The 25,537-nt window shown below is 44.4% G+C and overlaps 1 protein-coding gene across 1 annotated transcript in view; it reads right to left on the bottom strand.

The window, feature by feature from the left end:
- LOC309550452 (uncharacterized protein) overlaps positions 1-24,966 on the bottom strand; it is a gene marked incomplete at its 5' end in the record, with an annotated part of 141,680 nt that extends 116,714 nt beyond the window's left edge. Inside the window, 2 exons of the mRNA XM_082250828.1 lie at positions 22,340-22,516; positions 24,645-24,966. Coding sequence (XP_082106954.1) covers positions 22,340-22,516; positions 24,645-24,966 — 499 coding nt within the window. The remainder of the gene's footprint in view (positions 1-22,339; positions 22,517-24,644) is intronic.
- Positions 24,967-25,537: the final 571 nt, after the last annotated feature.

Here is a 25,537-nt window from a genome sequence, read left to right as displayed (position 1 = left end):
CACTGGTGAAACAGGGGTCAAACCTTGAGGTGAGCGCATTGGTGTGCTTTCTGGTGAAGGGAATTCACATATTGGAGTCTGTGTGATCTACTTTTTCCAGCACCTTAAGCGGACTTATGAGCTTTTGATGACTTTCTGGGACTTTTTTATGCATTATATTTTTATGCACATTTCTTATCTATCAGTCTTAATATTGTTATTAATATTTTATTGATTTGCGCTGCACCATTTTTTTTTATATTCTGTCTGGGATCTGCTGTGTATCCTGGGACGGTGTACAGCTAGCATTTCAGCTTCTTAATTTATCTGTATTTATCACCTTTCTGCGCTGATTGTCTTTGTCTTTTTTGTATTTATATTGAACCCAATTAATATCTCCTCCTCTGGGCACGGCCGTGCGCAAGACACATGTAGGAGAAGGAGGCATGTCCTTCATCAGAGGAGCGAAGAGTGTTCCCGCTATGGCTGCCACCATGGCTGAAAACCCTGCAGAGAGCCGAGAGCAGATCTACCCGCCCGATCCCTCGCTAGTTTGGGATACCAGTATCTGGATGGTGCCGGACAGTGGACTCACGTTGTGCACCGGAGGGGGTCGGGAGTTCCTTGGAATGGTATGTCCCCAGTGTTCCACTGTTACTCTGAAGGTGCAGGCATGGGTTCAATGTGGGCAATGTGGTGATTTTCTGCTCAGGGCAGAGAAGAGTGAGGGCCGTCCCAAGAAGCTTACAGTTATGTGGCAGACAGGCCTCACTCAGGAGGTAACGGGGAACGAGTCAAAGTTCCTCCACGGAGCAGGAAGAGGCATCTTCAGGCTGATGATGCAGATGGAGGCCCTGCCTGCAATTAGTGGGCTTACAGTCTGCGGGAAGGGAGTTCGGTCACAGAGCTCCAAAGGGAGGGGATCTGTGTCCACCCAAATGTTAGGGACCGAGCCAGAAGTACTGTCAGTCAGGGCCATAACAGAACCCGCCCCTATTAGCATTTCCCAGCCTGTCCAGACAGAAGTTGCCCAGGTGTCTTTTTCCAACGCCAGGAGTGAGGGTGAAAAATGCCCTGTTAGAGTGGATTCCCCATCCTTCTACATGAGACATGGCTCCCTGGAAGAAGGTATGGATGACTGGGGATCCATGGAGGAGACTGAGTGGGAATGGGGATCAGACTCTGGAAGCAGCTCTCCAGGTCCCGAAATTGTTGTACACCATAGACCGGGAAGCTCTGGAGGCCATTGAAAGAGGGGAACTGGCCCAGAAATTGGGGTTCTGTGATTTCACAAGGGTTCCAGACCTCACCCCACCGGGGAACATTGCTAGGGCCAGGGATCAAAACACGGCCTATGAGGAGATGATCCAAAGAGTGCACACCCCATTTTCTCCACCAGGGAGAGGTAACCGGAGAACCCTTCGCAGGTTATCTAGGATGCAGCGGTGGATGCAAAAGAAGGTGGCATCGGAGTATGGCTAGGACTACCCTTACGCTCCCAGGGAAGTCATACTCCTAATAGAAAAGTACAGAGACTGGTGGTGTGATGAACTTATTTTGGACTACCTTTTTGCCCCAAAGCCGTACCGGGACTCTCCGGAGGAAGGGTTAAAGGAGAAGTTTGCTAAAGTTAAAGCTCAGTGGTACTACGGGCGTTCCATTTATACAGTATAGACAGAATGGAAGTCCGTCGCCCGGATGGGTCAAGACACACTTGGTTCATCTGGGTCAGAAATGAACAAGGGGAGTATGTCCAAGTGCCCCACCCAAAATATTACATCTGAGTTTGTCAGAGTTCATTAAGATCAAGGAGGAGTTGGAGGAGCAGCATAAAGAAAAAAATTAGTGTGGCCGGCTGGCTACCACAACTGACCAAGGAAACCTTTTTTTGCTGAATTCAAGTTGAAAAGTATTAGAAGTTCAACCAGACCCCTTGGGCTCTCGGGTCAGGGTCCTTTCTGCAAAGTTAAGTAATGTGATGTCATGCCTTTGGGACCATCGGGTCCGGGGCTTTTGAAAAGTTATTTGTGTACTAGGTATTTTGGGCCATTGGGCCGGGGCCTTCTGTGGATTACAAATGGCTGTGTGGGACTTCATCCACAGTCTGTACAGATGAAGATGCTGTTACAAGCTACAAAGTTCGTGAGTATCCAAGAACTTTGGTGTGGGGTGCCCTGCTGGACCCCTGTGATGTTTCCCTGACTCAGCAGGACTGTAGGTCATGAGAGACTGTGACCTGCCCTGTTTCCTCACTGAAGTGCTCAAAGGGACAGCAGAGGGTGCTGTGTTTCACTTCAACATAGAGGACTCTGTCTAGACAGCTAGTGTTAGGGAACAAGTTCTTCCAAGTTAAAGGAGGACCTCGGCATGTCAAGACACTGGTTGGCAGAGGCAGTCAGGGAGGGAGTGGAAAGGTCGTCCTTGTAATTTTGAAGGAGGGTCTTTCCATTCAACTGTTCAGTTAGTTAGATATGCGATGTGATGAGAGTGACTAACTTTTGCTTCCTTTCTCTATACAGGTGGGACCACCTTAGAGTTCCCCACCAAGTGAGTTTATTTGGTGGGGGGTTCATCAGTTCTCATGCACCTTAAACTGTGTATCATATATGTACAGCAGATCGTAAAGATATATTTTTTCACGCTAATTTATTTGTAAATTTGTTTTTCCCTTTTCCCCCTTCTCCAGGTTTGTGGGATACTCCTGATTTCTTTTTTTGGCAGAGTTTTGAGTTCAGAGGGACCTGACTTATTTGGTGTGGGGTGAGTGTAGCACCCTACAGGTAGGTGCTAGGTAAATGTATAGTGGGCCTTGTCTGCCTAACAGCAGGGCTGTGATTTATTCAGTTAGGGTGTCAGGGCTTCCAAAGGTGCCTGCTGAAGGGAGAAGTATCCCCACTGGCTCCTGTGAGAGGCTTCTAATAGGGCAGTGTGGGAAACCCAATCAGGGGACACATCCCAGCTTGTAACTACCCCAGAAGGCAGATTATGCTGCAAAGGATTCTGGGAGTGGGTATAAGTATGGGGGGAAGTGCGTGGCACGGTGTCTTTGGCGGTAGCAGAATCCCAGGAGGGAGAGTGCGGCTGTCTCTCCTCCTGTCTGAGGAAAGCGGATGTCTCGGGGTGCCATCTGAGAATCCAGAGAGTGCTGAGTTGAGCTGAGGGGAGCGAGAGGGGTCCAGTCCCAGGAAAGCCTACACAGGTCGTGAGTACTGAGGATTGCCCCTGGGGGTCTGCCAGAGTTAAAGAGGACCACTTTGGAAGAGGTTCTGGGATCCAGTGCCAGCTAGCTGAAAGGGGGTACCTAGGTTGAGGACCCTGAAGTTACAGAGAACACCCCGTGGGACTTTAAATGAGGTGGATGCCAAGAAATATGAATAAAGCATGAGTATGCAATAGCAAATTTAATACACAAGACAGACAAATGTGATTCAAACCTGGTAACCTCCAAGGTGAGCAAGTAGATCCAGTCCCAGAGCGTCATGTGTGTGGTATGTGGGACAGGCAAGCGCAATACAGCACTGTCTGTCCAGAGGGGGTTTTCCCCCTGACCTCCACTATCACATTTTTTCATCTATACGCCTTTCTTCTCCTGGGCCTTACACTGTTGTGGCTGGTATATCCCAGTTACATATATATTTTATATACCATATATGTATCCTCTCATATATATACTGTATTAGTCGGCTGTTACCATTTTGGTGATACAGCACATACTTTCTCTACTTACTGGTATATAGCCACAACAGTGCTCTTCTAAATTCATTTCCACTTCACCTTCTTTATCTTTGTTTCTTTCACTTCTCTCTCCTCATCATTTGTTGTTTTGGTCTGCACACTTCAGCAGTTTGTGGTGGGTTCACAGTCTTTGTCCTCCTGCTTTCATCTTTTGCCTTTATTGGCATAGATCTGCCCACACCATTACTCTATATAGAGTATTATATATTGCTCTTGATATCATAACACGATATCTTGATATACATACCAATATATATTTTTTCAGCCAGCGTCATACCATCAAGCAGGATGTGACACCCATCACTCATGTCTTTCTCACCTGGCCCTCCATTCTGTTTGCCGTGCATCCATGTCCCGTCAGCTCCCGGACCAGACTTCCCCCACTTGGGGTATACATATTCATGTTGAAGTCCCACACCTGCTGGCTATTTTTTGCATATCAACACCAGACTCATTTTGTTCTTTAATCTATTTTTGTACAGGCATACTCTCTCACACTCCTGATGAGTGGGCATATAGGACCCACGAAACGCGTCGAGTCTACACTCCAGTTATGAGTCCATGCATGTCTTTTATTATTGTTCATATCGATGCTACTATGCTATTACAGAGTTTATACTCCAGTTATGAGCTATGTATGTCATCCAGTATGTTTTTACTGATATTACTATGTCATTTTGTGTATTGATGTCTGTTGTTCATATGCATGTTTCTTACGTATTATACGCTATGTACCTATTAAATTTGCTATTGCATACTCATGCTTTATTCATATTTCTTGGCATCCACCTCATTTAAAATCCCACGGGGCGTTCTCTTTTGTTTTTTGTCAAAATTCGGGATGGAGGTGCTTGCCTATTGACAATGTTGAGACCCTTTTATTACTGAAGTTACAGAGGGGGGTGCATAGACAGTGAACCCCCGAAGAGTTCAATGTTAAAGGTTAAACGGGGCACCTGCCATTGTGCCCAGAATTGTACAGAGTGTGCCAGTTGGGATTTACAGCTTTACAGAATTCTACAATATACTACCTCAAGCCAGAGCGAGGCGGGAGGGAAGTATTCAGTGACTTGTTGCAGTATAACAGTGCCGGTGGATCTACAATTTCACAGTCCTGGATCTTCTGGACTATAAGTCGAGGATTCAGCACTTCTATTAAGTTACAGAGTGTTGTCAGAGTTAGTGAGCGTTGGATGACACCGGCTGGCGTCAAGGAAGTGCCAACAGCCATTTTTCAGGAACCAAGTCCCAAGTGTACATAGTTGAAGCCTAAAGGAGTATCCCACTCATTCCCTTTTCCCATTCCCTTTATCTACAATAAACCAACAAAACCAAGAAGCCGGAGTTGTCCATGTCTCAGTCTCTACACCCAGGGTCACAGCTCACATGGGCTGAAAAGGTAACGGGTAACAATGGCAGACCCACATCAGGCCACAGGCCTGGAAAAGCTGCAATATATATATTCCCCTTCAGCCCTGTCTACTGCTGCACTAACATCCACTGCCCATTGTCTATTACCAGTTTTAATGGTCGAGATCTCCCATACACATAAACCTCTAACAAATGCCTTTAGTGTGTCCCACACAATCTCTGGAGTGGCCGAGTGCCTGTTATCAGTCAGAAAGTGCTCCATTTGGAGTCGCATACGGTCTATATTGTTAAACAGGGAAAGCCAAAAGGGGTTCAACTTCCAGCAGACAGGAAGCCTGGAGGAGGGAAAATGTACCAGTAAGTATACTGGGGAATGATCAGATAAACCCCTGGCAAGATAGGACACTTCCGGTTCAAAGGGCATAGTCAACTCAGAGCCCAGTGCCAAGTCAATACGAGAAAGAGTGGAATGAGTCAAGAAGTGGCAGGAGAACCGAGCTTCAAGTGGGTGTTTGCACCTCCATAAATCCACGAGACCCATTTCCTATATATAACTGGCAAAGGGTGTAAGCTTTTCTAGGACCCTGGGAACAATATTTTTTCTGTAAATCAAGGCAGGAGTCTAGGACATTATTAAAATCTCTCACAGCCACTAAGGGAGTCTGTGAGTGTTTAGCCAAAAACCGAGACAGGCACTGCAGCACATCCATAGCAAAGGGTGGGGGTATATATATATATATATATATATATATATATATATATATATATATATATATATATTGTAAGGGATTAGCTCGGTGGTAGGCGTATGGGTGACCCCTTTGGGGGTGCGTTTTCACAGAGAGATAGCCGGTTAGAGGTTGAAAACAAGACTGATTTATTCATGCAATTTACTTAACACAATTGCAAGCATCAAAACAGCCAAAATAAAATAAAAGACAAAATAAATCCTTGCCTCTGTGGGCGGCTACCTTCTCACAGCTGGAACCTACCTAAGAAGTCTTTCCAACCTACTGTTGGGCCGACACTGCTGATCCTACAGCAGACACTCAAATGTCCATTTGTTTGCTTTTCACACAGCACAAACATTGTCCATTGAACATGTCCCTTTGTTTTCTTTCACACAGCACATGTTCATTTATAACAGGATCCTTTACTCTTCAGATTCTTCACATTGAACACAGTTCATTTAACAGGTCCCTTTACTCTTCACACTCTTCACATGGAACACTTTGTCTTCTCACCTTTGAGACGTCTTCACTCGTGGTTACCCTCCTTAGCTTCACATCGCTGTAGGGGGTCTTCTCCCATGCTCACCAGCTTGTCGGGAGGCACACATCCGACTGTCCCCCTCTCCCAGCCCACACGGCGACAGGCGGCAGCAGTCCTTCTCCCATGCCCACACGGCGTCGGGAGGTACACGTATGTCTGTCCTCCTCTTCCCAGCTCACACAGCGACAGGAGGCAGCACTCAATAGATTTTCTCTGGACAAATTATAGAGGCCTTGATCTCCTCATTCTGAACAGCTGAATGGTTTTCAACTTCCTGCTGGCTCTTTTTGCAGCCAACACCCTATAGTATCAGTGAACTTTTCAAAGCAGGTGGGAATGTGTCTCCTCTCAGTGACTACATTCCCAGATTTACCTGACTTCCTGTCACATACCCCCCCCTCTTGTTTCAACCCTAGGGTTGGGACACATATTTCCAGGCACGCATGTGTCAGGCACTGCTGACTCACTGATAAGCCTCCTATTATCCTCAAGCTTCCGGATGAAACTGTTTCTGTCATCTTCACTGACAGATTTCTCATAAATGCCACACAGTTTGTCTCTCATCTCATATACACATTCTTCAACTGCATTTTTGGCATAATTTTGCTCCTTCTCGTTTCTGTCATCTTCATTGACAGCTTTCTCATAAATGTCAGACAGCTTGTCCCTCATAACCGTCTGTCCAATCCACCATGGAGGACCGTGATCCATAGGCAACTCAATTGGGCTAGTCTTAAGGTCTTCAACATTCTTAAGACGCCTCTCTCTGCAATCCATAAATGTTTTCCACAAAACTTTGAGAACCTTTGCTTCACTAAGCTTTGTTCCAAGTAGGGACTCTTGACATCCCTCTGTGACTTGAGTTGCCTCTCCATACAGCTGTACACAATCATTGACTTTTTGTTGTAAAAGGGAATGATCTTCCTTCTTGAGCTTTGCTTGCTCTAAGATGCTGTGCAGAGGATTTTCCAATTGAGACAACAGGCTGTCACACATTTCTTCAAAGTGACCCCTGTTCCTTTTCCCAGAGATATCAATATCATTCAAACATTTCATATTCATAGGCAGATCTGAAGCATTTGCACTCATCAACTTCTTAAACTTTTCGCCCTCCTGAGCGAGTCGCAGTAAAGGCCTACTATTTGATTTGATATTCAGTTTATATTTCTTGCCAAACTCTTCACAGAAGTAGCCAACCAGAACATCATCAACTTTCCTTCCACCAACATAGGGGTTAAAGGCAACAACACAGTTGAACCCAGCGATCTGGGTGGTATCCATTATAGACCTCCTCTCTGCATCAGTGAAGAAGCATGGAACTGCAACACATTCTTTTACAGGTTTCTTCAATGCACTTTCTGCTGAACTATTTGACCGCTCAAGGTCACCTAGTTCCTTTTCTCTATCTGAATTCCACATGGAATGTATCTCAAGATCACGATCAAACTTCTGCCACCCGTCTTTCACCAGTTCCATTTTGGAAACACTCCCTGAAAGGCACTTATTCATTTGCTTCACGTTTTCACCAACAGCCTTAGTTTTCTCCACTAGGTGGCGTTTGCTTTTTTCTCCCAGATTTATATCACTTGCTTTAGTTTTCTCCGCTTTAGTTTTCTCCACTAGGTTTTCAGCCTGAACTGAGAAATCATCACATTTCTTACACAACTCTTTTGTTTGCTGAAGCTCTAATGATACATTTTCCAATGCTTGAAGTTTTTGAAGGAACGGTTTATTCCAAAGGGGTGATTCAAGCCACGTGTCATCACATTTCTGAGGCTCACTCAGGACAGACCCCAAAACACTGATCCTTTTAAAAACTGCATCAGGCACACTATCCCCTCTTTGGGACAGATCCTCTGTTGCCTGGAATTCCTCTTCCAGTTCCTGCAACGGAATATTCATCTCTTCTACTTGCTGTTCTAAGGCTCGCTTAGACTTTTCTAGCTCCTGAACGCTTTTCACAACATCATCCTTGGAGCTGACCAATTCTTCCATTTCTGTACGCAGCTGTTTGTTAACACTTTCTAGTTCAGCCTTACACTCTAGAGCTTCCTCCAAAGAGCGAGCCAAGAACAGGGCTTTGCTCTCGTTATCACGCACCTCCGTTTCTGCACGTGCGCGTTCTTCTGCATATTTTGCAGACACAGTCTTCTCTTCACCAAGCATCTGATCAAACTTCTTTTTCACATCTTCAACACACTGTAATGAACCAACGCTTTCTTCCATGCGTTTTTTCATATCCGCTATCTGAGCTTGCAATGTTGCGACTTGCTCTGATAGGTTTTTCTTTGCTTCCGCCTCCTCTTTTAATTGTTCCAGGAAGCCATTTTTCTCATCTTCCATTTGTTTGAGCTTTGTGCTAAAACTCAGCCTTTGACACCTCTCTTCCTGTAAGAGTTCCTGCGTGTCTTGCAGCTGCGATTCCAAGATAGAAAAATCTTCCGCAATTTCTCTAGATTTTCTGTCTGCTTGAGAAAGCTGATTTGTAACATTGTCCAACTCAACCTGCAGTCGGTTTGCCTTCTCTGACAGCTTAGCACACAATCGGTCACCTTCTGACACCTTGACTTGCGATTCCAGAAGCTGTGCCTCTACTTTTTCCCTCTTATGTTCACAATCTCCTTTTCCCTGCATAAGAGCCTTCACCTCATTGGCTAGTTTCTGGGAATGAGACTGTAATTCTGCCACACAGGCTTCTTTCTCCTTTAACTGCTGCTGGAAACGTTGGGCTTCACCTTTCCAACTTTCACAGTCTGCACGTAATTCATCTACCACATTGCTCAAAGTGGTGAGCTCATACACAGTACTCAGTAATTTAGCCTCTCTTTCACTTTTCTCGTTGTCGCTGAGAGACAATGTCGCTTTCAGAGCAACATTCTGTTCCTGCGACTCCTGCAGGTCTATTTTTGTAACTTCCAAACACTGAAGACTTTTTTCCAGCTGATTACGCAACTCCAACATTTCACACATACTTTGCTTCTGCAAAGTCTGAATTTCAATTTCCTTTTCCATGAGGATGGTATCTTTCTCCTTTATAGTGTCTTGACATTTTTGCAACTCGACCAAAAGAAGAGCAGTGGATTCTTCCCACTGTAACACATGAGACTTGAGTAGTTCATTCATTTCCTGCAAGTTTCTATGCTCCATTTTAAGCAATTCCAAGGCTTGTTCCTTTTCTTCCATTTTCCGTTGCAAGGCATCCAACTCAGCCCTGCACACATACTCGGTTTCCTCCAAACCGATGGCCTCCATTGGCTGCTGGCGTCTCTGTTTCCAGCCTGCCATGCTCTCTTGATGAGCCTTTTGTTGAGCTGCAAAGCTCTGCTGAAAATCCGCATTTGCCTGCTGTTGAGCTGCATTTGCTTGCTGTTGAGCTGCATTTGATATAATCAGATGTTTCAACATCTCCTCCATTTTGAGTTTACTTTTCATCTGAGCACACTGCGTCTCCATAGCGGTTTCATCAGTGTTGCTAGGGACAACAACCTTCCTCTTTAATAGACTCTCTTTAGGCATGGATGGGGCTGGTTCAGACGGCAACATCCCCTCCATCCATAGAATCCGGTCTCTCATTTCATCTATCTTTGCATTTTTCAGGCGTTTGGATCGCCCCATCTTCAATAACTCCACAAATTTTTCACAGTCCAGCAAAAAATTTTCAGACCACTGTCTCTTTAACACATGTAGTTTTTCTCTCTCTTGCAAGATCTCTTTTCCTGCACACACAGTTTGTGCAGTCACTTGCACCAGACACAACAAAGTTCATCAAATAATTTTGAGACCGCTGTCTCTTTAAAACACTTTTTTTTTTCTGTCAGGATCTTCTCTCCTGCACACATAGATTGTGCAATCTCATGCACCAGATAAAGTTCATCAAACATTTGCACTTCCTTGCAGGGATCTCTGCTTATGCCCACTGCATACCTCCACCATATGTAAGGGATTAGCTCGGTGGTAGGCGTATGGGTGACCCCTTTGGGGGTGCGTTTTCACAGAGAGATAGCCGGTTAGAGGTTGAAAACAAGACTGATTTATTCATGCAATTTACTTAACACAATTGCAAGCATCAAAACAGCCAAAATAAAATAAAAGACAAAATAAATCCTTGCCTCTGTGGGCGGCTACCTTCTCACAGCTGGAACCTACCTAAGAAGTCTTTCCAACCTACTGTTGGGCCGACACTGCTGATCCTACAGCAGACACTCAAATGTCCATTTGTTTGCTTTTCACACAGCACAAACATTGTCCATTGAACATGTCCCTTTGTTTTCTTTCACACAGCACATGTTCATTTATAACAGGATCCTTTACTCTTCAGATTCTTCACATTGAACACAGTTCATTTAACAGGTCCCTTTACTCTTCACACTCTTCACATGGAACACTTTGTCTTCTCACCTTTGAGACGTCTTCACTCGTGGTTACCCTCCTTAGCTTCACATCGCTGTAGGGGGTCTTCTCCCATGCTCACCAGCTTGTCGGGAGGCACACATCCGACTGTCCCCCTCTCCCAGCCCACACGGCGACAGGCGGCAGCAGTCCTTCTCCCATGCCCACACGGCGTCGGGAGGTACACGTATGTCTGTCCTCCTCTTCCCAGCTCACACAGCGACAGGAGGCAGCACTCAATAGATTTTCTCTGGACAAATTATAGAGGCCTTGATCTCCTCATTCTGAACAGCTGAATGGTTTTCAACTTCCTGCTGGCTCTTTTTGCAGCCAACACCCTATAGTATCAGTGAACTTTTCAAAGCAGGTGGGAATGTGTCTCCTCTCAGTGACTACATTCCCAGATTTACCTGACTTCCTGTCACAATATATATATATATATATATATATATATATATATATATATATATATATATATATAGTTATATATATATATATATATAGTATCAGCTATGACACATTTACAAGAATTCCATGTACCCAATAGGATAATATATCGTCCCTGTGTGTTCATCTGCACATCCAACACCTTAAACATGGCAGTACAGAATGTACCGCTTTTAGCACAGAAATCAGACACAACACGCGGCTGCCGCTTAAGCAGCCTTTATATAGTGTGGGGCGTGGACTTAGCCCCTGAGCCATGATTGGCTAAAGGCACCCTGCCTTTGGCCAATCACAGACATTGTGCTGTGATTGGCCAAAGCATGCAGGTCAAGGTGGATGCTTTAGCCAATCACAAGCATTGCATTGTGGCGGGCGAATTTCCCACCAACGGCCCCATTTGTTCGTTGTTCTACGAACAAATGAACAACCAGTTTGAGTCAAACTTACTCGAAGCTCATCCCTATTCCCTAATCACCCTCTATGGCCATTTAATGACTTTATTTTGAAACTGTTATCCTTTATCCTTACATACAATTGGTTTGTCTTTAAAGATTCCCACTACCTTCCAGATACAGGGTGTGGCCATGGGCATCTGTTGCGCACCAGCTTACGCCAACCTCTATCTGGGGGGGTGGGAACGTGAAGTGTTTGCAAACGAGTCTCTGATGGAGTTTACCAATCATGCATCCATATGGCTTCGCTATATTGATGACATATTTGTCATCTGGACAGGAAGTGAACAACACCTCAATATGTTCATCGACCGATTGAATGCCAATCGATTTAATTCAAAATTTACGTTGAATACTCATCACCAAACAGTTACATTTTTGGATTTACAGATTTTCAAGGACCCTGACAATTGCCTAGCTACTAATTTGTATCGGAAAGAAACATCTGGCATTACTATTTTACATGCGCATTGTGCACATCCAGTCTCACTTATTCGCAGCATCCCTTATACATCAGACTATCCCAATACATCAGACTTAAACCTAACTGCACACACCTTTCATATTGCAAACATCAAGCAAACCTATTGCAGGAACAACTTCTACTAAGAGGCTATACCAAATCATTGTTGAGGAAGGCCTACAACAAGGCCCTTAGACAAACCCATCATTCTTTATTGTTTAGAAACAATGCCCGATGCATTGAGACCCCCCACGATTAAATTTATCACTGGCTTTTTAGGTCAACACCAACAGGTGAAGGAAGTCCTACACAACCACTGGCATATACTCTATGAGGACTCCGACCTCAGGAAGTATATACGTGACCGCCCTGAGATTGTCTTCAGGCGCGCTACCTCTCTTCATGACAGATTGACTAGCAGTCATTATGTCCCTGACGGGAGGAGAGATACCGGGTCTGCGGGCATGTCTCTGTGTGGCCACTGTGCATTCTGAGTATCTAATAGTACATCTTTTATACTCCCCAATGGACAAAGATTTCGCCCCAAATTTCGGGCTGACTGTGGGACCCAGGGGGTGGTTTATCTTATGTTATGTAAATGTGGATCCTTTTACGTGGGCAAGACTATCCGACGATTAAGCCAACGACTGAAAGACCATATTTATTACTCGTCTAATGTTAAAACGCTCATACCAGTAAGTAGACAGTTTGACCTCTATCACAGATTCAATACCACTATGGTTAAGTTTTTTGTGCTGGAGGTCATACTTCAAGATCCCAGAGGAGGGAAGCCCTTTGGATCGAACGCCTTAACGCCACCCATCCACCTGGGATTAACGAGACTCAATCATACAAGTCCTTTTTTGTGATAGATCCAATAGTCTGATAGGCACCTCCTATTATATCCATTGGCCATATATTGGGGGGGAACTTGCTTCACTTTGTTGAGTGATATTGCAAGTATGGGGATGCCATGTTGCTTTCCACAGGTTGGCATTCCTTTATTTTAAGTTTGGGAGTCGGGGTAGCATTGTTTCTCTGTATGATATCCCATTCGACATGAAGGTCCGGGTATTGATATATTTATATATACCTTCTAATTGTTCACACACTGCCTTTGTACAGGTAATGTGTTTTTTGTTAATATATATTTATAAATAGTTTTTATGTGTTTGTACATTTTCATATTGTAGTTATGGCATCATGGTTGGGTCATCCTGGGTCACCCCTGGGATACGGGGCTGTCCACTAGAGGCCTCCACACCTCTTGGTAGGATGCCCGGGGGATGTCGCTGTTCTTGTTCGTTCCCCGTGCGTCGCGGGAAGACTTCTGGTCTCATCCACGCATGCGCAGGGGGGCGTTCGGAATTTGCACGTCTTGTCAGCCGGGCGGGTGACGTCACTGCCGGCTGGCGGTGACGCCCTGCTTGGGATGCACTCATAAGGGAACCAGACACCTCTTGTACAGGAATCCCTGCTTACCTCACCACAGGGATACAGATTGTCATCAGGTAAAACCTCACCATCTTTAAAAACACTTTTCTGTACTAGGATATTGTTACTGGCTTATGTTTTTAATCGTCCATTGCCAGCAGTATCTGCAAATTTTTGATGATTTTATTGCTATATTTTGTCTTTTCCACAGACCTCTTTTTTGCCAAGGCAGATTTCATTGTTCCCTATTCCAGTGCCCACCCTCTTTGGGACACTATTAGGTGCATATTTGTATATAAAACTACACCTGGCTTGAGTTTTTATAACTCCCTAATAGCCAAGGACGTATAAATTTATTCATTCCATCATGGCTCCATATGTATATCCGTAGTGGTGGGTTCTGGCAGGTGCCATATAATCATTAGTTACGTTTTATATATATTTCCCTTTTGTTCCTTCTCCCCCCTTTTTTCTTTATATTTGTTTTATGTATGGAAATCTTTGAATACATTAACCCAGCTTGGCAGACCACCTATTATTGTATGCTTGGGAAGAAAGATGGCCACAAAGTTTGAGGGACTTTTAAACTAGGTGATGGGGGGGAGGGCTCCAAAGTAGTGCCAGTTAATAGAGAACAAAAGACAGAAGCTACTATGGGGGGGCAGTAGTGACTATATAGCCACAACGACAACCAGGGGGGGGAATGAGCGGACAAACCACAAACCAAGTAGGAATAAGTGTAATGATAAATCATTATCAACTTCAACATCACTAAGAGGGGTATACACAAATGCCAGGAGCTTAGCAAATAAAATAAAGAAATTGGAACTGTTATTATACGAGGAGGACATAGACCTGGTAGGAATAACAGAAACTTGGTTTGACCATCACATGACTAGCTGGCAAATATTGAAGGGTATTCTGTGTATAGGAAGGACAAGGAAGGCAAAAGAGGGGGAGGGGTATGTCTCTATATCAAAAATAACGTAAGGGTGGTAGAGGGGAGTGACATAATAGAGGGGATGAGGGCAGAGGTGGAATCTGTGTGGGTAGAACACCATAAGGAAGAAGGAAGGGGGAAAGTAATAGTGGGGTATGTTATAGGGCCCAGAACCAAAGCGAGGAGGTAGACCTGGAATTTCTTTCACAGTTGGGATTAGCAGCTAATCTGGGACAAGTCATTGTAATGGGGGACTTCAATTACCCCGACATGGACTGGGAAGAGGGGACAGCTCACTCTGTAAAGGCCAAGCATTTCATGAATGTCTTACAGGACAACTACATGTCACAGATGGTAGATTCCCCTACTAGAAAGAATGCATTGCTAGATCTGTTAATTACGAATGCTTCAGGCCTAATTTCAGATGTAGAAGTACTTGAGCTCCAATGATCACAGGATGATGACATTTAAAATAAATCATAGAACAATAAGACATGAGGGGAATATAAGGACTCAAAAACTTAAAAAAGGCAAATTTTCCTAAATTGTGCTCATTAATTGAGAACATAGACTGGGACCAAACCCTAGGAACACTGAACACGGATGAAAAATGGGAATGCTTTAGGAACATATCAAACAAAAATATCGCACAGTGCATTCCAGTGGGGAATACATTTAGAAGAGTCAAGGTCAAACCGGGGTGGTTAAACCATAATGTAAAAATGCTTATTAGAGAGAAAAAAATGGCTTTTAAGAAATACAAATCGGAGGGGACATTATCAGCTTTTCACCAATACAAGGAATGTAAAAACGGAATCAGGACGGCTAAAAATGATTTTGAAAGACACATAGCAGAGGAAGGTAAAAAAAAAAAATTCTTTAATTGCATTAATAGCAAGAAAGCGAGGTCAGAGCACAATTATTAACACTGATGGGGTTGGTTACAGAGGACACAGAGAAGGCAACTGTGCTAAATACTTTCTTCTCCTTGGTTTTTACACACTAAAAGGAGGAGTATACAGACCAGGACTGTCTGGTTAGCAAACACCGCAAGACTTGCCGCAGTGGCTATCAGAGGGCAAAATCAAGGAAAGACTTGATAGCATTAATACTACTAAATCACCTGGATCAGATGGATTGCACCCAGGAGTACTCAAGGAACTCAGTAAGGTTATATCTAGACCGTTGTTCCTAATCTTCACAGACAGTATATTGACAGGAACTGTACCAGGCAACTGAAGGAAAGCTAATGTGATACCAATATTCAAAAAAGGGAGGAGGGATATTCTGAGAAACTATAGACCGGTCAGCCTGACATCAATTCTATGTAAATTATTGGAAGGGTTGATAAGGGACTACATCCAAGATTTTGCTAAGGACAACAGTATCATCAGCAATAATCAGCACAGGTTCACAAAAGGACGTTCTTGCCAAACCAATCTGCTAACATTTTACGAGGAGGTGAGCTGTGAGCTAGATAGGGGGAGACCTGTGGATGTTATGTATCTGGATTTCACTAAGGCATTCAAAAACTGTTCCCCACAAGCGCTTAACATACAAGCTAACGTTTGCAGGCATCGACCTCAAAGTTTGTTCTTGGATAGAAAACTGGTTACATGGGCGTGTCCAAAGGGTGGTGATAAATAACGCGCATTCAGACTGGTCTAGAGTGGTAAGTGGGGTCCTCCAGGGCTCAGTCCTGGGACCAATTTTTATTTTATTTATTCATCAATAACATAGAGGACGGAATCAGCAGCTCAATTTCAGTTTTTTTCAGTCCAGAATGGAGAAGGATTTGGGGGTTCTAGTGGAGGATAGACTAAGTAGTAGCATGCAATGTTGGGCTGTGGCTGTCAAAGCCAGCATAATATTAGCATGCATAAGGAAGGGGATATACTTAGTGGTGTATTTAGGTTTTGTGCTGCCCTAGGCCGGACTAAATTCGTGCACCCCCTAATTTAACCACTTGCCGACCGCCGCACGACTATCTACGTCGGCGGTCAGCCCCTCACAGGCAAACTAACGTAGGGCTACGTTGCTTGCTTGTGAGGGTCTAGGGAGCGAGCGCGCGCCCCCGGGGGCGCGCTCCCGCTCCCGCGTGGTCACGGACCCCCCCGCGCGTGTGACCAGCGGACCCGATGTCCGCCGGTCACTCGGCGATCGGCGGGGGAGAGGGAGAATGTCAGGCAGCTTGTGTAAACAAACTGCCTGTCATTCTCCTCGCTGCAAAGACACTGATAAAACGGATCTGGTATGTAGATCCGTTGATCAGTGTCCTTACAGCTAGAGCCACAGCCAATCACAGTAGAAACCACGCCCCTAGGGACACACACAGCCCCTCCCTTCCAAATAAAGTTAACCCCTTCACTACCAGTGTATTTTTACAGTAACAGTGCATATGTATAGCACTGATTACTGTAGTAATGTCACTGGTAACCCCAAAAGTGTCAAAAATGTCAGTCAAGGGTCCGATCTGTCCGCCGCAATGTCGCAGTACCGCAAAAAAAATCGCAGATCGCCGCCATTACGCGTTAAAAAAAAAACAACAAAAATGACAAAAATCTTTCCCTTTGTTAGTAAACGCGATAACTTTTGCGCAAACCAATCAAAATACGCTTTTTGCGATTTTTTTTTACCAAACATAGGTAGCATAAAACAAATTGGCCGAAAATTTTTAAAAATTTTGATTTTTACATTTTTTTGGGGGGGAATTTCATATAAAAAAATGTGAAAAATATTGCTATTTTTGCAAAATTGACGCTCTTTTTTTGTTTATAGCGCGTGATCAAAAAATCGCACAGGTGATCAAATACCACCAAAAGAAAGCTCTGTTTGTGGGAAAAAAAGGACGTCAAATTCGTTTAGGTACAGCGTCGCACGACCGCGCAATTGTGCGTTAAATTCACGCAGTGCCGAATCGCAAAATACCCCCTGGTCGGAATGGGGGTAAAATCTTCCGGGGCTTAAGTGGTTAACTATGACCCACCCCTTCATGTAAATGCCACACCCCTTCCTGTTTCGCGCAGCCGAGCCAACATGCCGCAGTAAAACTGCAGCGGGCGGTCGGCAAGTGGTCAACCACTTGCTGACTGCCTTCCGCAGAATAACTGCGGAAGGCTGGCTTGGCTGCGCGAACCAACGTATGGGTACATTGGTTCATAGGAGCGCTGTTGGGGGTAAGCGCGCGTTCAGGTGATCAAATACCGCCAAAAGAAAGCTTTTTGTGGGAAAAAAAGGACATAATTTTTTTTAGCGTACAGAGTCGAACAACCGAACAAATGTCAGTTAAAGTAACGCAGTCCTGAATTACAAAAAGTGGCCTGGTCATTAAGGGGGAAAATATTCCGGTCCAGAAGTGGTTAAAGCTTGTAGCAGTTTGCAGTACATGAACTTTCACTGCATGTGAACTGGTTGGTTTCAGCATGCATGGAGCAGGTTGCACATGCTGAAACTAATGCAAACTCATTTAACAGTTCACATGCAGTGAAAGTTCATGTACTGCAAAGTTTAAATGGAATTATTATTTGTAGCCATAGCAGTGATAACCTAAAATCAGGATTCCTACCTACCTGCTGTCGGATGTCCTGGGGGTTCCCTTGTCCTCCTCTCTCTCCTCCTACATAGACCTGTCCTGGGGAGAAGTTAGTATCCCTTACATGCCGTGTGGAGGAGGGTAGGCGGAGCTACAGGCTCCGCCCCACCCACTGAATTAAGTGCAGCCGATCTGGCCAGTCACTGGCCGCTCTATGGGGGTGCCAGTCCCTCCCTCCCTAGCAAGTTCGTACGCCTTCCTCCCTAGCAAGTTTGTACGCCTCCCTCCCTAGCAAGTTCGTACGCCCCTTCACTGCCGAAAGCCGGAGACTGTGTGTGTAAAAGAGGCGGCAGGAGCAGACAAGCAGACGGGACTCACAGAACGGATCAGGTTATTTTTTTTTCATGCGGGGGTCGGCTTTTTTGCCGTCCCCCGCAAAGTGCCGCCCTAGGCCTAGGCCTTGTCGGCCTAGGCCAAAATACAGCAGTGGATATACTCCAGAGATAAAACTATAATCCTACCACTTTATAAAACTCTGGTTCGCCCACACCTGGAGTATTCTGTCTAGTTCTGGTCCCCAATCCTGAGAAAGGATGTGCTGGAACTGGAGAGAATCCAAAGAAGGGCATCTAAACTAATTAGGGGATTGGAGGACCTTAATTATGAGGAGCAATTACAATCGCTTAATTTATTCTCCTTGGAGAGAAGACGCCTGAGAGGGGACATGATAGTGATCTACACATACATCAATGGCAATCCTAGCATAGGTAGACAACTATTTAGTCCCAAGGAGTGCAAGAAGACACATAGCCACACAATAAGATTAGAGGAGAGGAGGTTTAACCTTATGCTGCGTAAGGGGTTCTTCACTGTAAGGACGGTGAGAATGTGGAACTCTCTTTCACAAATGGTGGTAGCTGCAGGGAGTATGGCTACTTTTAAAAGACTTTTGGACGTACATCTCACAGATCATAACTGTAACAACACCCTGGGTATGAAAGGGGTTACAGTTGTTTAGGACATTTCATTCCTGAACACAAAGGCAGCTACCGGACACTCCACTCCGCCGAACAAGAAACCCATACGAATAATCCCCCCCAAGTATGAGACGAGGCTCTGTATTGAGGGTCAAGCAGGCATCAGACTGTTTATTGAAAGGCATACAGGCTCTTTATATACACCTGAGAGTACCACAGTCATCACAGGATAATGACCCAAATCCAGCCCCCAACATCACACAATGGTTACATAACGAGCCCCCAATACACAGTGTCAACACATCCATTAGCAGACAACAGGTGAGTTCATTAGCACACTTAACAATAGGTGAATGGAAAGCCACCTGAGACAAGATTATCACAATTTACTTATCCAGACAAAAGCAACATCGTTAAGCGATAGACAGTCAGTCTCTTACACTGAACTTACTGGAATGCCCATATTAGGAGTTATACTTCCTGGTCATAGACCAGAGTGCAGGGGATAAAATCTTCATACTTCTCAAGAGATATTGTTAATGAATATCACTGTCCCATTTGAAGTAATCCAACCATATTCTCAGTGTTCACTAATTCCTTGGTCACCCTGCACCCAAAGTGACTCCCGTCACAATAACATTCAGGGTTATGGGAAATGAGCAGGCCACTGACACACACACACACACACACACACACACACACACACCTATACAGGGTTAACTGGATGGACTGATGTCTTTATTGAACCTCATCTACTATGTAACTATGCTCCCCCCCTAAATGGTTGTTTTATTTCCAGATTGGCTTCCTTGAACTTAAAGCGGAGTTCCGGCCACGAAAAAACTTTTTCAATAAAAATACCCCTGGGACAGTCAGGGCTAGTACATTCCACAATGGATAGCCTCTGTACTGTCCCGGGTCGCACTTACCTGCAAGAAGAAATACTTACCTTTAAAATTTCTTCTCCAGCGTTGCCATTTTGGATGTGGGCAGCTGAAGCCAGCGCGATCCTCTTCTGCATCCTCTTCCGTGTCCTCTTCTCCCAGAATGCGCTGGCACCGGCCTCGCTCGTCACTTCGGGTGCGGCGCCGCATTCCTCCACAGCTTCTGGGCATGCCCAGAAGCTGTTTAGCAGGGAATGCGGCGCCGCAACGGAAGTGACGAGCGGGGCCGGTGTCGGCGCATTGATTCCTGGGAGCGATGACGTTCAGCTCCATGGAATCATTGCAAACCGGAAGTGACGGCGCGGGCCGCGGCCACCGAGGGAGGAAGTGGAAGAAAGGTGAGTATATTTTTCTACAATAACAAGTTTAAGTAAAAAAAAAAAAAAAATCGTAACTATCCATTTCTTTTTCAGGTGACAAATAGGAAGCGGATGGCCACAAAATTGATTATGTCGATTTTGTGGCTGGAATTTAAATTGTTTTTTTCCTATTACTGCGCCTATATATCTGTAAGCAATCCATTGGGGTATGGGTCTCCCCTGTATAGCTAGTGTTGATGGACACATTTGAGGGTAGGTGTCCCTTTTAATCCTTACATTTATCCTCACTGTTATATTCAACCCCAATTTCTATTTGTATCTCCATATAATCCACTTGTTGTACCACATCCTGCGTACACATATGGGGTGTTCGGATACAAACCTGTTCTTTTGCTTCTCTTCTTCTTTGGTACAAGGGTGCTAATAGAGTGTGTCCCCACATGTAATGCCAAATATTGGCTCATTTTGGATTTCATGAGAGCTACACATTCCAAAAAAGTTGGGACAGGTAGCAATAAGAGGCCAGAAAAGTTAAATGTACAAATAAGGAACAGCTGGAGGACCAATTTGGAACTTATTAGGTCAATTGGCAACATAATTGGGTACATAAAGAGCCTCTCAGAGTGGCAGTGTCTCTCAGAAGTCAAGATGGGCAGAGGATCACCAATTCCCCCAATGCTGCAGCGAAAAATAGTGGAGCAATATCAGAAAGGAGTTTCTCAGAGAAAAATTGCAAAGAGTTTGAAGTTATCATCATCTACAGTGCATAATATCATCCAAAGATTCAGAGAATCTGGAACAATCTCTGTGCGTAAGGGTCAAGGCCGGAAAACCATATTGGATGGCGGTGATCTTCGGGCCCTTAGACGGCACTGCATCACATACAGGAATGCTAGTGTAATGGAAATCACAACATGGGCTCAGGAATACTTCCAGAAAACATTGTCTGTGAACACAATCCACTGTGCCATTCGCCGTTGCCGGCTAAAACTCTATAGGCCAAAAAAGAAGCCATATCTAAACATGATCCAGAAGAGCAGGCGTTTCTCTGGGCCAAGGCTCATTTAAAATGGTCTGTGGCAAAGTGGAAAACTGTTCTGTGGTCAGACGAATCAAAATTTGAAGTTCTTTTTGGAAAACTGGGACACCATGTCATCCGTACTAAAGAGGACAAGGACAACCCAAGTTGTTATCAGCGCTCAGTTCAGAAGCCTGCATCTCTGATGGTATGGGGTTACATGAGTGCGTGTGGCATGGGCAGCTTACACATCTGGAAAGGCACCATCAATGCTGAAAGGTATATCCAAGTTCTAGAACATCATATGCTCCCATCCAGACGTCGTCTCTTTCAGGGAAGACCTTGCATTTTCCAACATGACAATGCCAGACCACATACTGCATCAATTACAACATCATGGCTGCGTAGAAGGAGGATCCGGGTACTGAAATGGCCAGCCTGCAGTCCAGATCTTTCACCCATAGAAAACATTTGGCATCATAAAGAGGAAGATGCGACAAAGAAGACCTAAGACAGTTAAGGAACTAGAAGCCTGAATTAGACAAAAATGCGACAACATTCCTATTCCTAAACTTCAGCAACTTCTCTCCTCAGTCCCCAGACATTTGCAGACTGTTATAAAAAGAAGAGGGGGTGCCACACAGTGCTAAACATGGCCTTGTCCCAACTTTTTTGAGATGTGTTGATGCCATGAAATTTAAAATCAACTTATTTTTCCCTTAAAATGATATATTTTCTCAGTTTAAACATTTGATAAGTCATCTATGTTGTATTCTAAATAAAATATTGAAATTTGAAACTTCCACATCATTGCATTCTGTTTTTATTCACAATTTGTACAGTGTCCTGACTTTTTTGGAATCGGGTTTGTAATATACAGGGTTATGTATGTAATATACAGGGTTATGTATGTAATGATGCCGTACAGACAGTAATGATGTGTAGAGTGCAATGCACCAATCAGGTTTTATCTTACATAAGTTTAGAGGAATCAGAGCAAAGAGAGGTGACTGCTGATTGGTTGCTCTGGGTTCCTGCAGTCTGTATATTGAGGTTAACTACTCACCGAAACATTGTGGAGGATTATCCCACTTAATGGAGGTTCCTCTCTTCACACATTGTACAGAGGGGTAGGAAGGGAAATATCCAACCGGACATTTTACTGTCACTGGCTCCCCGATATTATAAAATGTCATCTGTGGATCCATCTTCACCATTGTGTCCTCCGGCTTCCTACACAGAGCTGTAAAGTGATTAGAAGAATTAAATTACATCTGAGGGATTTGGGTGACAATATGAAAAAAGGATGATTTCTTCTTCTTTAGCACATAATGTATGTATCTGTATGATGATCAGTAGGGATGAATGACCTGACAATGTATGTATCTGTAGGAGGATCAGTAGGGATGAATGACCTGACAATGTATGTATCTGTAGGGGGATCAGTAGGGATGAATGACCTGACAATGTATGTATCTGTAGGAGGATCAGTAGGGATGAATGACCTGACAATGTATGTATCTGTAGGGGGATCAGTAGGGATGAATGACCTGACAATGTATGTATCTGTAGGAGGATCAGTAGGGATGAATGACCTGACAATGTATGTATCTGTAGGAGGATCAGTATGGATGAATGACCTAACAATGTATGTATCTTTAGGAGGATCAGTAGGAATGAATGACCTAACAATGTATGTATCTGTAGGAGGATCAGTAGCACTGCCCCCCTTGAGGGCTGCTGGTTGATGGGTATTCCTCAGCACTCCTATGACCCTGTGAACCTTCCAACCCACCTGACACTCGGGATAACGTTTTGCTATTTTACTTAAAGGATGAGTAGGTATAACTTTGAGATAAACAGGTATGACTCGATCAGTCAGTCAAATCCAACCAAAGCCAATGGAATTCAACACGACTGTTATATATAACATATAACAACAACATATATAAGAACGACAATTTTGAAAAAAATATATATTTTTCACATTCTGTTATATAACCTCTCAAAAAAAAAAAATGTAAAAATCTAAATTTTGTAATATTTTAGGCCAATTTGTTTTCTGCTACATATTTTTGGTAAAAAAAAAAAAAAAATCGCAATAAGCGTATTTTGATTGGTTTGCACAAAAGTTATCACGTCTACTAACTACGGTAAAGATTTGTAATTTTTGTGTTTTTTTTTTTTTACTAGTAATGGCAGCAATCTGCGATTTCTTGTGAGACTGCGACATTGCGGCAGACCGATCGGACCCCTGACTGACATTACAACAGCTGACCGTCCTCCTCTCTCAGCAGGGAACGATCACGGGTGTCAGGAGGCAATCGGAGCGTCATGCCCGCTGCATCGGCTTCCCAGCTGACAAGTGGGGGCGGGCGTTCACCCCCTAGTCTCGTGAACGAACCGGTACAGCTATGTCGATTTGCCTGTGAGCAGCTGCCGTATAAAGCGGTCAGTCGAAACAGGTTAAACCACTTCTCCTAGCAAGGCCTTGCTAAGTCTTTGCCGGCAGTTGGAGCTCTTATCACTGTCCAATGTGATATTTATAATCCCCAAAGAAGTGATATATACAATACTGTCTGCGGTCAGTTTGTTGATGAAAAAGGATTATACTTGCGGTTAGGATTTCACACAGGCATCCTTCCGTTCTCTGATGTCCATATTTGAGGATCCTGCAACACAGGCGATGCGCCTTACCACGCCCTGGCGTCTGGGAGTGAACGATACTCTGCTGCCTTGGTCAGTCTGTCCTGCCTCCACTCACTTACTCTTCAGCTATACTGGGTGAGCCACCGCAGTGCAGATATCAGCATCTGCTCCGCTGAGGGCGAGCTGAGCATTCGGGCCAGGCCGCGTGTACTAAGCCTCAGCCACCAACAGTTTGGTGAGCACTCAACAGGCTGGTCTGCACTCACTGGGTCCCGGAAGCAAGAAAGCTTGCACACTGTGAAGCAGATAGGTTTATAGGCTCTCCCATGGTCCCTCACTTCCCCATTGCTCCCTGGGAGTACAGTTCCTTTCAGCAATCCAGATCACAGTCTGCTCCCAGTACTGAAATAAATCTCCCACAATCCAATTCTTCCACTTCCAGTGAGAGGCCGATCTCCTTCTGAAAGCAGTCTTAAAGGGGTGCACAGGCAACTCCAACAATAATGATAAACATGTAGATACATATATACAGTATTGTAGTAGTCCAATCCCGCCTACATCCTCCCCCCACTTGAAAGTCTTTGGTCCCCAAAGATGGAGGAACCTTCTGTAAAGGAATCTAATGTATATTAGTCTATAAGAAGAATTAAATTAGTAAAATCACTGAATGGAACTCATAGTGGCTGACAACTGGCTAATTAAAGAACTTTCAGATAACAAACTATGTAAAACATCAGAAAGAGCTGGATCTTTCCCACAGCAGGCCAGTAATAAAGTAGTGACCCACCCAGTAGTGTCAAAGGGTGGAACAAGGTCATCCTCCACCAAAGGCTTGGTAGAGGAGGCTGGTGCTTGGCTAAAACGTTGAGTAGTGTCAATGAGTTCATCCGAACTCTCTCCAAGAGTATTGTAAGTACATTTTTGTGAAGTCTCTTCAGCTCTTGGCAACTCAAACTGGTCGACAGGCTCAGATTTAATTTCTTGGATTCCTTTGCCAGAAGACAATGTAGACCTTCTCAGATCCCTTGATTGACATCTCCCCATGGCAGGTAAAGGTGACATCAGACTGCTTTCTGTGGAAGGCCAACAGCCTTCAAAAGGTATCTTGCAATGGAGGGGACCACAACCAGTCGAATATCATTCCCTCCTCATCACTGTCTTTCTCCTCACCTTTAAATCAAAATTCTTCATATTACGTTACTCCCTTACAGCAAATGCTTCAAGAGCCTTCTCATAGGCCAACTTTAAGTTCTTCCTAAGCCTGTCCACATATCCACGATAGAAAGTCTGAGAAGTATGATCAGGTGACGTCCCAAAAGATAAATCAACTGGTAACCGAGCTTCCCTCCCGAACATTAACCTATAAGGGGAATATCCAGTAGAGTCATTTACAGTGCTGTTATAAGCGTGCACCACAGTAGCAATGTGGTCACCCCAGTGTTGCTTCTTCTCCAATGGTAAGGTCCCCAACATGTTCAATAGGGTACGGTTAAATCTCTCAGATTGTGGATCTCCCTGTGGGTGATATGGGGTAGTTCTGGATTTCTGTATGCTCAGCAATTCACAAAGTCGTCATATCAGTTTACTTTCAAACTCCCGACCTTGATCCGAATGA

This window comes from Pelophylax lessonae (assembly GCF_965119305.1).
Source record: "Pelophylax lessonae genome assembly, chromosome: 1".
Lineage (NCBI taxonomy): Eukaryota > Metazoa > Chordata > Amphibia > Anura > Ranidae > Pelophylax > Pelophylax lessonae.
This window is presented reverse-complemented; position numbering and strand designations above follow the sequence as displayed.